Source organism: Ctenopharyngodon idella, chromosome 23, assembly GCF_019924925.1.
Source record: "Ctenopharyngodon idella isolate HZGC_01 chromosome 23, HZGC01, whole genome shotgun sequence".
Lineage (NCBI taxonomy): Eukaryota > Metazoa > Chordata > Actinopteri > Cypriniformes > Xenocyprididae > Ctenopharyngodon > Ctenopharyngodon idella.
This window is the reverse complement of record NC_067242.1, coordinates 4,953,303-4,969,515: the sequence shown is the minus strand read 5'-3', so window position 1 is coordinate 4,969,515 and position 16,213 is coordinate 4,953,303. Positions and strand designations below refer to the sequence as shown.

General features: G+C 37.1%; 1 protein-coding gene across 7 annotated transcripts in view; it reads right to left on the bottom strand.

The window, feature by feature from the left end:
• Positions 1-16,213, bottom strand: part of pard3aa (par-3 family cell polarity regulator alpha, a) — a 503,387-nt gene that overhangs the window by 146,351 nt on the left and 340,823 nt on the right. For all 7 annotated transcript variants that reach the window (XM_051881687.1, XM_051881689.1, XM_051881688.1 and 4 more), the window contains 2 exons: positions 11,676-11,918; positions 2,815-3,022 (listed from right to left, as the gene is read on the bottom strand). In XM_051881687.1, the coding sequence (XP_051737647.1) occupies positions 2,815-3,022; positions 11,676-11,918 (451 nt within the window). The remainder of the gene's footprint in view (positions 1-2,814; positions 3,023-11,675; positions 11,919-16,213) is intronic.

The following is a 16,213-nucleotide window of genomic DNA, read 5'->3' as shown; positions in this document are numbered from 1 at the left end:
AATATTTGGTATGCGTCCTCAGATGGCCTTGATATCCGTGCGCACCAAGTTTTGTGAACCTTGGATTTTGCATTCTAAGGATATAGGCCAATTTAGTCATTATGGACAACGCCCAAATTTTATTGGATTAAATCAATGATTTAACCAAACAAAATTCTTTTGGCAAATCTTTGTCAAGGTTGTCACCAATTTTCATGCAAGTTGGATGAAACAGCTGGGAAAGACTTCAAAAATCCATCCTATTTTAAATAGAACTTATCACAGCGCCACCTTGCGGCCAACTCCCACAAAATGGTACCCAACCTCTTTTAGACATTTTTACGATGAAAAAAAGAATCTTCTCTTTTTCATCCTAGCACGTTTTCTTCATCCTAGTCCGCTCTTCGGATCTTGGCATGCCATTTTGCACAGTCGAGCACCCGGTGGCCCTCATATCTTCTTCAGTTGTATCCTACATCTTTGCTTTGGATGTCCACTTGGCCGTTTGCCATCCACCATGAAGTGGTAGGCCGGTGTTAGCGACAGTGCCTGGTGCTGCTCGTAGGACGTGCCCATACCACTGAAGATGCCTTTGCGTAAGTGACACAATGCCCATTTGCCGCCGGATTGTATCATTAAAGTAATGGTTAAGGAGAGACACGCCAGTAATCCAGTGGAGCATGCACAGCTCCATAACGTGGAGAGGGTGCTCAGTGCTCTTGGTAACTGGCCAGCATTCGGCTGCATACAGCACAACTGGACGTACTACCATTCAATATGTCTTTGACTTGAGACTGATTGGTTTACGACTTACGATGATAAAAGAATGATAAGAAGAAATTCAGCACAAACAAAATAGTGTTCCAAGAGCACGGGGTCCTGAAAGCTGCCAGCAGCTTGTGATGACACACAGCTGAAGCTAATTCTGTCTCATCACTAAAGCTGTAAATCCAAAAGAGCTCCTCTCCTTTGGGGAGTCAAATCTACTAAGCATGGACCAGGTGTTCTCAAGGTCTCAATTCGACATGAGGCTGAACAGCCTGAGCATGATGAGCACACCACAACCTTGGGTGATCTCCAACAATGTTCAACATTATAGCATGTATACCATGCATTTCAGCTTGAAAACGGACACGTGAAAAATTGTGCACGTGGTTGGGGAAGTTGGGGTTGAATCAACAGCTAGCATTGATTGTTGGGGAAAGTTAAGAAAACAAAGTGCCACGGTATTTTTTACAATTTGTCCGCTACAAATAACATCTTCAACAGCATTCCACACTCTCTAGAACTACAATACCCATCATGCTCAGACATATTACCACTTCTATAACACTTGAATACCTTAAATATTCCCCAAGAATTGTATTTGTCAGTAAATCAATTAAATAAATGGACAAGTAATGCACACATCTATTTTGTAAATGCATGTTACAGAATTGTGAAAGATTCATCCATGTATGGTCTGATGCCGTATGCCGGAATTCTCCAATCATTTAGTCCACTTAAACCCCAGCCCTCCACATTCGACTGCGAGCCGGCATTCATTTATGAATGTAATGCCCATGCCTCAAAATCCAATCAACAACCGATGGATTGAACCAAGTCTCTGTTCAACATTTTTTACTTTTCGATAATCCGTTATACCATCATACGGCAGTAAAGATCTGTAGGTACTTCCATGTTTATTGTGACTTTAAAAAGCAAATCTGACATTATGGTGGAAATTTAACAAGTAATGTACATAACACACGTTAATCGTAACATTACATCCAACACTATTAGCAACTGCTCCAACACCCACTCTTAAACACTGATTAAAAGGAAAGCTGAAATCCTCTTGATCATGTTTCTAATTAATTAATCAAATTCAACTCCAAACAGGCCACAACCTAACATGCAATTATGGCTTAGTAATTGTCCATTGCCGTCATTCTACAGGACAAAATAGAGGTGGAGTGGTGGAGCACGAATCAGGGGATACTAAAACCGACCCTTTAGTGCTCCTGAAACATGACCTGGAAACACTTGTCGTTTTTATTGTTCATTACGGCACAGCATGCAACGTACTACACTAACTAATCCCATTACGCTAATCCACCTCAAAACAACTTATTGTGCAGATAAGAGTGTGTATAATTTATGCGGGATTCAAATGAGCACCAAATCAGAATAATTAATGGAGGCCCTGGCTTAATTAGCCTAGCATTGGGAAACGCTTACCAAGTTCTTAACAAAATAGATGCTCGACCCACTATTTCAAAGTGCCCAGAGGGGCAGGAGACCAGGAAAGCACCTTTTTATGATAGCAGCCCTCAAAAGTATTTTATCTGTACCTGTCTCGTCCCTCCGGAGGAGATTTGCGTGGAGAAGCCGAGTAAATGTTAATCCTCCATATGGATTTATTTTCGAAATTAACCGATTCCGCATTTGCTACGACCTCTTTGTAGGCTGAAGTTGGTGGGGAAATTTTGCAAATCAGTCACAGTTGGGGTGACATTTAACTAGGCGACAAAGCTGTTTACGGGAACACAAAGCTGCACAGAGTGGCAATGTTTGGTGAGTAACACTGCCTTGAACTCTAATGTGTTTATTTCAGAAAAGTTACCAATCCAGCAATTACCAATGACAAATTTGGTAATCTATGCACTGATGAATAAAACATTGCCTTATTAAAATAACCTCCATTGAAACTGCCTCAGGCCTCAATGAATGATAGAGAGACTGAGGGTCAAGGTAAGGTCTTCCTATTAGTACCAGGGAGTCCTACATACTCAACACGTTATGCTAACGCTAGTTAAATAAAATGATTTGAGCACCTAAGGCTGTTCACCCTACCTGAACATGTCGCCCAGGCCCTTCAGCACGCCCTTCTTGGCTTTGTTCTTGTCTTTCTTGTCCTTTCCTCCATGCTCCTTTTTCTTGTCATCTTTGGTGCGTCCTCCATTCATCTGTTTCTCTGTGTTGGAGGGTGGGAGGGTGAGGTCTGTGGCCGTGGAAATGGAGTCACGGCCAGACCGTGAGCTTTCCTCTGTATCCTCTTCCACTGAGATGGTGGAAAAAAGGGGAGAGAGATAGATAAACAGACAGAAAGAAGAATGTCTAAATCATACTATGTGTATGTCAGCTCCCGAAAAAGAGCAATACTTAGTAGCACAGGGTTGGGTTTACCAAATAACACATTTCCACCAAAAAACGACACCCTATTGATCACCAAAAACACCCTGTTATCTAGCAACTACCCACAACACTTTCGCAACCACATAGCAATGTGAAACTTTCTGGTTAGCATTTAAGGAAAATAAAATAAAATAAAATAAAATAAAATAAAATAAAATAAAATAAAATAAAATAAAATAAAATAAAATAAAATAAAATAAAATAAAATAAAATAAAATAAAATAAAATAAAATAAAATAAAATAAAATAAAATAAAATAAAATAAAATAAAATAAACAAACAAAATGGTAGATAGTATAACCAAAATTTTCAATAAAATAAATAAATAAAATAAAATAATAAAATGGTGGATTTTTGTCAGCCAAGTCTCACTGACATTTCCAATTCAATAAAATAAAATGCATAAAAAATAATAATAAAAGAAATTAATAAAGTAAAACAAAATAATATGGTGGATATTTTTTTTTTTTTTTTTTTTTGCCAGGCAAGTATCACTGACATTTTCAATTCAATTCAATTTAATATTTAAATAAAATAAAATAAAATAAAATAAAATAAAATATATAAACTAAACTAAACTAAACTAAAATAAAATAAATTAAAATAAAACAAAACAAACAAACAAACAAACAAAATGGTAGATAGTATAACCAAAATGTTCAATAAAATAAATAAATTAATTAATTAATTAATTAAAATAAAATAAAATAAAATACGAGCTAAAGTAATGTCTCTAAGCAGAAACCCTCAATGGTTTGACTTCTTTAAACATTGACTTAATGAAACATCTTAATGAGACCTCGTCTGCAAGTCCAACCATATCTAACAGAGGCTCGTGAGCATCTCATCTTGCCTGAATCTCTTTTCATTTTATTCCTTAGCTGAGTTTTACCTCAGAGGTTATTCAATCTGAAGGAACCCCATTATCTTTTTGCTTCTAAAGGGTCACATCTTCCCACCACAGTACGGCGGTCTCAAAAGCGGTTACCCAGGAGCAGTGCAGGGAGCCTATTAGCGTTATTCCTCACTGACCCAATAAAACTAACAGAGAAAGTGAACTCAGAAGTTCAAAGGGCTAAAGTGCACCAGAGGAGGTCCATCTACTGTTCACCTCACCGTTCTGAACAAGCTATTTGAGTACCACATCTATAGTCCGGATCAGCCACTTTTTTTGACCAACAATTTCTGTATAAGTTTCTAATGCCGAAGCCGAGGTCTAGACATCATGCAGTCTATAAAAAATTATGAGAGATGGAATTTGACTATATGCTTTTGTTGTATGAAAAAGAGCAGCATGAACGTGCTTCAAAGTATCTCTTTTTGCATTCCATGGTTTGCTGCTGATCATTACAGAAAGAATTGCTTTGCTAACAGTTTTTTTTTTTTTTTTTTTTTTTTTTTTTAATCACGTCACCACACTATTAAGATGTTTACTCGGAAGACAAAGAGTTCAGCTCTTCTAATGGACAAGCCGAAGGAGGATCGTATTCTCACAGCACTCTTAACATTTGATAGCCCATGAATTTTGTAATGCTAATTTTATGGATTCCAGTCAATAGGATGATGTATTTCATTGATGATATATTAATGCAAGTAGTTTTGGAAAAGTGAGCGCATCTCTGTGGGAACGTTTTATTTTGAAGTATCGTTTGCAATGCTAATTCATTTCCTACCACCTATCTTCATGATACGTTGCATATCTGTATAATCATAAGGGACCGCAGCTGGCTGATATTGCTCATTTCCATTTCAGCACCCGTCTGATTACAGCTACTGTCTCCATTCCTGATGGTCTGGACGTGATTAATTTGTCACTAATTGTAAGTTTAAAAACGCTCAGAAAGGAGGAAAAAATTAGGGGGCACTAAAAGCAAAGTGCTTTTGAATAGAGCGACGTAATGGTGGAGACGCGGTGCTGGAGACAGATGCCTGTGTGATTAGAGCTTATTAATACCCAACAAATCTCTGACGTGAGTGAGAACTTTGATGGCTAGAAGAAAGGCCCTCATGAAAGCGAGAGACCATCATGGATATTTCTGCATGCTCAGATGAGCGGTTTAATGCTAGTGAGGGGAAAAGGGTGGGTGCTCGTTCCTTGTGTTTTATTCACTCGCGCAAGTCGCTATCAGTGTTTTCTGTCATTCTGACATCTACTGAAATGATATCCAAAATGATTAGCATAAGACAATGATAGTGTGATAAATCAGCCAATTAAACAGTTACATTACTTTCTTCACACCTTTGCCTTTTTTTTTTTTTTAATTCCAACCTTTTTTGAGCTCATGAGCTCTTAGAATAAAAAGGTTCAGGGTTCTAAATGGAACTCTATAGGGTTCTTTTTTAAGTATGTTTACGAGCTGTTTAATTCATAACATTTAATAAAAAAAAAATGAATTAAATAAAACTAGTTTACACTTTATTTCGATAGTCCACTTTAGACATTCTACTAACTATAAGTAACTTTGCAACTCCATGTCAACTAACTCTCATTAATTTGCAACACTGTAAACCCAAATAAGTTGGCAAAACTCAAAAACAAATGAGGCAATCGGTTGCATCAAAATGTTTAAGTTAAGAAATTCAAAGTTTAAGTAAGCAGGTTTTTATTTTGTACTCATACATTTTAATTGCTCTTAAACTAATACATTTAACTTAAAATTATCATGTAATCTCAAAGTAAACATTTTTATTAGTGGAAACTAGCTAGCTATAACAAGCTAATTCAGAAAATGCGAACTTGCAAATTTGCTAACATGTTAGCAATAGCATGGTGTAACACTTGCTGAATGAGTACAGCAATATAAAACATTGGTAACACTTTATTTTAGGGTCTTTTAACTAGTTGCTTATTAGCATGCATATTACTAGAATATTGGCTGTTTATTAGTACTTATTAAGCACATATTAATGCCTTATTCTGCATGACCTTATTCTACATTCTTAATCCTACCCAATACCTAAACTTAACAACAAACTTAATAAGCAGTAAATTATGAGTTTATTGAGGGAAAAGTCATAGTTAATAGTGAATATGTGTTCCCTATACTAAAGTGTTACCAAAACATTTAACATACTTTCTCTCTAACCAAGCCACATGCATTTGTCACCATGATGGTAACTCTTCAAAAACCCACATTAAACAGAAACTCTTCTAAATTAGCATAACAAAACATTAATCACTACTGAATCTCCCACTTAACATCAATCTTTCACAAAAAACAAAACAAAAAAAAAACATTATATAACACTTAATTTTAGCATTTACTCTCCCTTTTGAGTGCCATGGGCAAAGCATGCTGGGATTTAGCTTAAGTTCATCTAAATTAAAAGAAATGAGTTAATAAAACTCAAAGCAATGAAACTTAAAATTTACTTAAAATATGTCAGTTCTGTGAACTTGAAAGAAAAAGAAAGTGCTAAACACTCATAAAAGTTAATTTGACTGAACTAATTTGTTTAAGTTTGTTGTACTCAAATCAATTAATTATTTTGAATGTTAGGGTTTACAGTTAACTACATATTAACTAAAACTCTCATTCACGTATTAGTTAACTGTTAGGTTAGGGTTTGGGTACAAAGTTATAGTTAGTAGAATGTCTAAAGTAGACTATCGAAATAAAGTGTTACTTAAAACTAATCCATAAAATCATGGGAACCCCTGAAAGGTTCTATATATGAAGCGCCTGACAGAAATCTTTAAGGTTCTATATAATTTTTTTTTCTTCTAAGAGTGAGGAGATAATAATAACACTAAAAAGGTTTAGTTGCATATCATTTCCATCATTTTTTTTCTTAATGGCTGTTTATCGGACGGCTAAAAGCAAAGGCAACACAGTTAAAAATTTCTGGCCTTCAGAAAGATGGAATCTCAGGAGACGAATTGGAAAAGAATGCAGGAAAGTATGAATTGGACAGGACAGTCCGCATTTATAAACATCCCAATTAACTTGAAAAAGAAGATTCACAGTCAATACAGCAGCGACTTCACAGATCAATAGCGTTTTCATTAAAACGGTTATCACAGTAAGTTACGGTTCTGCTAATTGTTGACTGAAATGTAAAAAGAAACAAATTAGGGTAATTAACGGCAAATTTCAGCTACACAGGACTGAGTGGTAAATGTTTTGACACCGCAATCAAAAGGCGTCATTAGTCGTCTCCTTTTGACGTGCCACGGCATTCATTTCTTCTTTAGAACGCCGATCACTTCTAATGGAGTCTTGAAATTGCCACTCTGGCTAAAAACCCGGTGGGAAAAAGAGCCGAGCACATTTAAGTCTGATATTTAAAAAAAAAAAAAAAAAAAAAAACACAACGAAACACAGCCCAACTCATTTTCTCGGCTGGATATCTCCCAGTGACACATTTTTCCTCGGGTGATGCCAAATTCACATTTTATGTAAATAAAAGTGTCTGCGTGGAAAGAAAAAGCCTGCCCTTATCTGTCAACTTTTGACTATTAACCTCGGTGACAGGCACAGGCAGGTTCCTCTTATCTAAATTGAAAAACAGAGTTATTTGAATATCGGAAAGAGAGAAATGCAATATGCTTCTACCGTGGAATCTCACGCATTTGCCCTCTATTGCTCCACGGAAGAGATAAGACAGTATTTAGCCCAATGTGGACACAGCTTACAAGAACAAAGTGACGGAGGCAAATAATTTGACTCTTTTGAAAAAAAATTCTGCTTGCTTTTAATGGAATCTTTTAATGGAGAACAAAGGAATGGCGTGATTTTTCCCCCTGGCAGGTGTTATTAACCAGACAGAACTGTCCGACAGACTTCATCAAATTATCCGAACACCACTGAAAAAACAAACAGGTTTTTACAACCCTAGGGACTAAATCTATGTATTATTTAACTAAATTCTCAGATGTGAAAGTATGTATGTTTTATCACTTAAAGTCTCAAAAAAATTCTAATTTGATTCCTTACTTATTATGCCAAAGAAATAACACCTTCAGTGCAAGAAACTGTGGTATAAAAACATTTTAAAATGGGTTAATAAATTAAACAATCTAACATATGAAAAAGAACACAAATCACTGCTGCAAGCAATCAATGAACCATAAAAATCAACCCGAACGCATTTAGTAAATCATCGAGTCTGCAAGCATTTAGAAATATTCCTTTAAAACCCAGGTCCCATTAGAGAAAAATGCCCAGAGTGTATGTCTGGAAATTCATTTGGTCATGGGCGAAATGAATAGTGAAACTTGTACTTTCTTATTGGCTGTTTATTTCCCTTCGAGTCTTTGAGGGAAGGCCTGACCTACTTACAGAGAGGAGGGATCTCTTCTGCTATTCTAATCTTCAGAATAGCACAAGACGTCCCCACGAGACCCGCTGCCTTGTTTCTCTACTGAGCGCCGTCTATGAAGTCAAACCTAAATTGCCGGGTGACTCGTAATATTCTGGGCCAGTCATTGTACGAGACAACTGATGAAATTGGCATTGATATTGTGTCAGATCGCCTTTACTGTGTCTGTGCAATTATGGTAATAGCTGTGATTACATGAGTTGCCATTTTCAATATAAAGAGAAAAGAGGTTAAGAAAGTAATAGATGATACACTGGCTGGACTACATAATGATTATCAAACTAGACTGTTCAATTTACATACACATCGTATTTTTTATGATCCTGGTTGTATCTAAATAACTGTTTTGAAAGATTATTTGTTGTTGATTATGGCTCCAATACGTCACCCAAACGCATTTTTCCTTAGTCAAATCAACCTTATAATTGGACCACGTGTTAAACAATAATGTGTTAAATTATTACTTTAAAACATTATATTAAACAAAACTTGTGAATATGTATGTTTGGTTATACTTTAGACAAGGGACCAATTCTTACTATTAACTAACTATTAACTACGACTTTTTCCTCAATAAACTCCTAATTACTGCTTGTTAGGGGTGTGACAAGACAGCTCATGAGACGAGACGAAACACGAGATTGAGTTCACAAGAACAAGATGAGATTTTTACACGGAATTTTTAATAAAACCTCAATGACGGAAAAATTTGAAATTTACATTTGAAATGTTTTAACTAATCATCTTGTAATGAATGTCATTTCAGTTCTACTTTCTGAGTATGAATTATCATATGCTGTGAAAGACAACAATACTCAAGCACTGTAAAAGGTTTTCCTACAAACTCAACTGACTGGCTTCTTTCCTGTATGATTTCATATGAGTCTCTTCAGACCTCACTGTACATGATTTATGAGATTCTACAACTTCTAACTGAACTTCTTTCCACAAATTGATCATAGAAATAAAAACAGTATAAATAAAAATGAATAACAGTTTCCTCAGCTGTATTAAGTGCAAACAATAACTGCATCCATAATCAAAGTACTCTCTCAATATTCAAAGTTTTACTTCATTTTCGAAATTGCGTGTCCTCTGTGAATAGGGAGCGGCGGTGCTGAACAAGCATTCTACAAGATAAGACATTTGTCAGACACTTAGGCTCTGTTGTGCAACAAATCCTCCGCCATGGTCTTGTCAGTCATCTCGTCACTTACTCTCGTCACGTGATCAGTGAGTTCTGATTCCTGCTGCAATACGTACGACTCTGCAGCTCGTGTTGGATGAGCTGGATGGGATTGAAGCGACCGTTATCCAACTGAATTAAATGGTTTTTATTTCTATAAAAAGCAAAACGACAGTGGAGGTGTAATGTAAACTTAGCGGTGGCATATTCTATCCTAATTTCACCCTCACACTCCTTCATGGCAATAGTGCGAGACAGCCTTTCAACTCAACGAGAAATCTCATCACATTTTAATCTCACGAGATTTCATGGCACAAGATCTCATCAGACCCCTACTGCTTATTAATAGTTAGTAAGGTAGTTGTTAAGTTTAGGTACTGGGTAGGATTAATAGATGTATAATATGTTCATGCAGAGCAAGGCATTATTAAGTGCTTTATACTTAGCGTGCATTCTACAAGATGAGTTATTTGTCAGATGCTTTTAGGCTCTGTTGTGCAACGAATACTCTGCCATGGTCTTGTCAGTCATCTCATCACTTAAGGTGCGGTCACACTGCACTTTTCGTTCCACTGACTTCCATTCAAACGCATGCGAATGCGTCAGACCGGAAACGCAAGCTTGTGCGAAAAAAACGCATTTCGTTGCGTTCCAAAGTTCAAGTTTGGTGAACTCTGACCTGCGAATTCGCATCACGTGAAGACGTGCGACCAGTAGAAGATCGATTCGTCACGGCATGACCTCTTGGCTGAATTAAAAGAATGATATTTTTGCAGTAAAGTCGAGTAGGTTCTATATTTTTACATTTTGAATGTATTACTTTAAGTTATGTGTTGAATTCATGTTTATAAAAAAGACGCTGTAGACCGTGACATCATATCACGACCATTACAGCATCCGATGAAATTTCGCACATTCAAAGTCTAGTGTGACTGCGGCTTTACTCGTATCACATGATCAGTGAACTCTGATTCCTGCCACACTACATACGACTCTGCAGCTCGTGTTGGATGAGCTGGATGGGATTGAAGCACCGTTATCCAACTGAATTAAATGGTTTTTATTTCTATAAAAAGCAAATTGACAGTGGAGGCATAATGTAAACTTAACGGTGGCATATTCTATCCTAATTTTAGCCTCACACTCCCGTCATGGCAATATCGTTTTTCACATCGACGAGAAATCTCGTCACATTTTAATCTCGTGGTACGAGATCTCGTCACACCCCTGCTGCTTATTAATAGTTAGTAAGGTAGTTGCTAAGTTTAGGTATTGGGTAGGATTAATAGATGTAGAATATGGTCATGCAGAGGCATTATTAAGTGCTTTATAAGTACTAATAAACTGCAAATATCCTAGTAATATGCATGCTAATAAGCAACTAGTTAACAGTGAGAATTGGATCCTAAAGTGTTATCATATTTTTAATTACATATTGTCATATGAACCACCACTTAGTAAATAGACTACTAATGTAAGTCTCACAAATCTAAAGTAATCACAGTAATGATTCCTGGTTCATTTCGAGTTAAGGATAAACCAAAAATGAATGATGAATGAAAGACCCTGAATCATTCACTGAGTGATTCGGATTCAAACTGCTGATGCAACAGCAAATTTGAAGATGTATCATGATTTATATTGACTGACTCATTAATAAGAAGGAAAAATGTATAATAAGAATCATTTGTTCATGCCTCGGACATCACGGCTAATGCTATGTTTTTGTCGCATGTAGGAACCACTGACTACTTCTGTTATCAGACAGGTTTCTTTTGTAATTTTGTCTGGCTCAATCAGACAATGGTGGGCGGAGTTAGTTTAAATAGCCTCTGCCTGCTTCTGGGTGTTGCTAGGGTATTTTAGGTAGCTGCTAGGGTGATCTGGGCAGTTTCTTACTGGACCATGATATACTAGTCACTAGATATCCCCTTCAATGCAAAGTTTTTTCCCATTTATTTTATCATTCACCATTAAATGAGGCCTACAGATGCACAGCGCCAGTACTTACATGTCTCCATACCCTCGTCATCTTCTTCGGGGCTGACTACAGTCACACCTGGCTTGTCGTATGATTTGTCGATGGCTGCCCGGAAGCTCTCATTGCAGCCCCTTCCCCTGATGATTCTGGGGCGAGGCCTGTGGAACGGGACGTCTCCGTTGAGCGTCACCTCAGCAACAGCTGTCTGGAGGCTCTCCAAGGAACTAGACTTCTTCAAACCCAACGATGGTCCCACATCTCGTGTGGAGTTGCCTTAGGGTGGAGAAAGAGTAAAAAAACATGCCAGAAAGAGAAGAAAAAATATGCTGTCTCAATTTTTTCCTCAATACATCCTTCTCTCCTAATTCATTTCTATAATTTACATCCCCTTGCTAAAGACAAATGTTCATATTGGGGTCACGTTTATCTGCAGATGGAGGGTGAAAAAGTGTGCTAAAATAATATTGAATATAAATGGCTCCACTGGATGCAAAGCGAGGTGTCAGACAGATTATCCATCTTGCGAGGCAGAAAAACGTCACATTTGTAACTCTTGAGGTCATTTCTGCTTCTTTTCCCCAATGTGTATGTGTGTATGTGCAAGACGGTGAGAGAAAGAGCGAGCGAGAGCACATAACTCCTTCCTGTAGTTTAAGGCACTGATGGATGGCCCAAATATGAGGCCCATTATCTTCGCTGTGTGGTCGTGGGAGGAGGTGGAGGAGAGGACGTGGAGAACAAGAGGGAGGAAGAGCAAAAGCTTGTAGACTAAACACGCGAGACTAGGCCCATTCATACCAAGCGGAGAGCCTTAGCCGAAACTCCCTCAACTCTCCTGCTTAATGACCTTTTCATGCATTTAATCCACTTGTTTCTCGTTAAGGGTACCTCACAAAGACACAGTAGGCCCACACTTCAAACACGTGCCAGTGCAGAGACAACATTAATCCTGCTTATGAAATCCAGTAGAGGAAGAATTCTGGAAAAGACCTCAATGAAAGCGAATGGGCTTGGCTGCTTGGGCCAGGGATTTGCATGTGAAAATTAACACTGAATGTGAGGAAAAAGTGGCTTTGGAGAATAACAAAATGGCCTTCCCTTATATGGAAATGCAATGTAACATGATTTGAAGGGAATTATAAAAACAGTCTGATCCTCAGTTCTATGTGCAGTTATATGTCTCTACATATTCAATAATATGATAGATCTCTACTGTATAATGTACAATTGTTTGCATTTTTTATTTTATTTTTTTTTCAGAAATTTTCAGGACTGTTTTGATCAATTTAAAGGGGTCCTTGATTATTATTTCACTTTTTTAACTTTAGTTAGTGTGTAATGTTGCTGTTTGAGCATAAACAACATCTGCAAAGTTACGATGCTCAAAATTAAATGCAAAGGGAGATATTTTCTTTTAAAGAATTTGCTGTTTAAGGACTACAACAAATGGCTGGTAGAGACTACAACAAGCTTCTTCCTGGGTTAGTGACATCACAAACCCCAAAATTTACAGAAATCCTGCCCCCGGAAACATGCAACAAAGGGGGTGAGGCCATGTTGTGCTGCTTTAGAGAAGAGGAAGAGTTGTTGCTGTAGAGTGTTGTTACCATGCCGTCATTTTACGCCGAACTGCTTCACAAACGAGGGTCCATTCAACGCTGGATTTGCACAAAAGATTAACATGACGGCACATGCTAGTCGATGAGTTGAATCAACTCCACAGCAACTACATATATTTATCCACTAACCATTCAGAAACGCCAAGTTGTATTCTAAAAAATTGTAACTTCTTCCTGAGTCTCTCCATCAGTGTCCGACTCCGGTTTGAACAATGTAAGGCTGAACACCGTTACTGACAATCCTCATTTTGGCTGCGTGAGATTCTCCAGCTTTGTTGTTGTTGAGCAATCGAAGCGTGAGCTGTTAAAGCTCCGCCCTCTTCTGGAAAGTGGGCCGGGAGCAGCAGCTCATTTACATTTAAAGGGACACACACAAAAACGGTGTGTTTTTGCTCACACCCAAATAGGGGTGTCGCAATATACCGGTATTGACTGATAATCGTGATATTCAAAGCATGAAATATCTACATCGTGTTAATTTAGGGTGTGACAATATACCGGTATTGGCGATAACCACAATATTTAAAATGAATAGGACTCTTATGATATCATGACACGTAAATACTCCAGCGCCAGTACCTGGTTGACCTCTCAGGTGGCAGTATTGCACCTTAACGCTGACACCTGTCAAACAAGAAGAAGACGCAGCTATTCCGAGAAGAACCATGTTGTCCGAGCGGGAGAGCGAGAAGCTCTGTCCACACCCGAATAAAGTAAGCTCGACAGTATGGGAGTTTTTTGGCTTCAAAGAAAACACTCTGCAAAATTTGCCTGGCTACATCAGTGCGAAGGGTGGCAACACCACCAACCTTTTTACCCACCTCCATGTCTATCACCTTGCGGATTATGCCATTTTACAGAGAATAAGTTGCGATTATTTTACTAGTCATGGAATGGGAAATGTTAGGCTATATTATTAGCCTGTTAACAGTGATTTTCTGTGTTCATGTATTTAAATAAAGGGTGATTCTTTTAATAAGTACCGCATTTTCTTCAGTTATAGCCTATGCCCTCAAAATTCAAGATACACGGGCATTTTTGCCCCAACGAGTTTTTGTCATTAACTTATATCATATGATATGATGTACAATATCACACGAGCAAGAGTGCCGTGCAACAGACAGAAATGTTTTTGTTATACTGACTGAATCCGCGTTTTGAACGAATCGGTTTAATTAATGATTAAATGACCCATTCAATAAAGATGGTCACTTGCTTCCTTCCTGAATGAATGAGTCATTTGAACAAATCGGTTGAATGAATGACTCACTCACTCACTCACTCATTAAGACAGTGACTTGCTGCCACCTAGTGGCAGTTTAGTTTCATATTTAAAGTACATTTTAATTAAAAAGTTAAAATTTGAAATAATTCCATATTTAAATATTGAAATAAATTTATGTAGACAAATTGTAAATGCTGTGTAAATATATTAATGTCACTTCTCATTCTGTGTCACCTCTGTATTGCAAAGATGGATTTTGTTGATAATGATTTCATTTGATTGGTAACAGCCCTAATGTATAGGCTACTAGGCTAGTATTAATTTTTATTTCTTCAGGTCTTAAAAAGGTCTTAAAAAGCCTTAAATTTGACTTTAAAAAAATGTGCAGCAACCCTGAAAAAGAAAAACTAAATCAACAAAGTAAAAATTAACTTGACTGATACATTTTTTCCCCCCAAGGATTCTATAGATATCGTGATATATCGATATCGTGAATTATTTTGGCCACAATAACCATGGTGTGAAAAATCTAATATCGTGACAGCCCTAAACCCAAATAAGGGCAAATTTGACAAGCTATAAAAAATGACCTGTGGGATATTTTGAGCTGAAACTTCACAGACACATTCTGGGGACACCAGAGACTTATAATACATCTTATAAAAGGGGCATTATAGGTCCCCTTTAATGTGTTATTGAATATTTCCAATGAAATATTTACAGTCAGTAAACATCGTCAATTCATGTTTAGTTGGCTCATGAGGTACAAAGCTCATTTTGGACCCTGTGTACTTGTGAATCTGTGATGTGTGTGTATAATTGTGCAAGCCATATGGAACAGACTCTGGAACAGTTTCCAAGTACTAAAAATTATCTAAACCACCTGCATGATTGGATAAAACAGTCTGTGTACCTAAAACAATAAGCCTTGATAAATACCAGTATACACGACAGCTTCTACACGCATGCACAATCGTTTCAGTGATGTATGATTCCTAAAAACTCAGATGAACTGTAGATGATGCATTAATGAGAGTCTAGCTGTGTGCGTCTCATTAAAATGTATAGCGCAACAACCCAGTGTGTGCGCTTTCAACACAATTAGCATGCAAATGATATATAAACAAGAGTTAACCGACAGCAACGTTACTGTTTTCGTGAGGGTAGCCGAGACTGCCATTTCCATAGCGTAAAAGACCTTCGTGTCAGATATTGACGGAAAATGTCTTGGCTATGATGCTGAAAATATAGCCCTCAAAACTCTGTTTGCGTTTACATTCCTTAGTTTGGACAGCTATAATTATTTTTCCAGTGGCTGCTGTTCTGTGTTTAGATTTGGCTAGTGAGGCGAGACTTGTGCACTGACTGTTCGTTCTTTCAGCTCAAGAACACTGACCCTGAACCTAGAGCGAGCAGTCAGAACATATTGGTCAATGATGCAGAAGAGTGCTCACAATAAAAGAAATAAGAAATGCTTAGAAATGCACTGTTTATATTTATGTTGGTTTCATATGGTTCAAGAAAAGTTTCAATTTAATGACTTTTAAAAATTAATGTGGTGTAACCATCAAGTAAAAATTTAAGTATACATTGAATGTAAGTATACACTTTTTAAATATGTACGGTACATATAAAAAATAAAGTAAAGATTTGCATATTGGTATTATTACTGTTATAATTTTGAAAAACAAAACAAAAGAAACACATGGTTTTGGAACAACAAT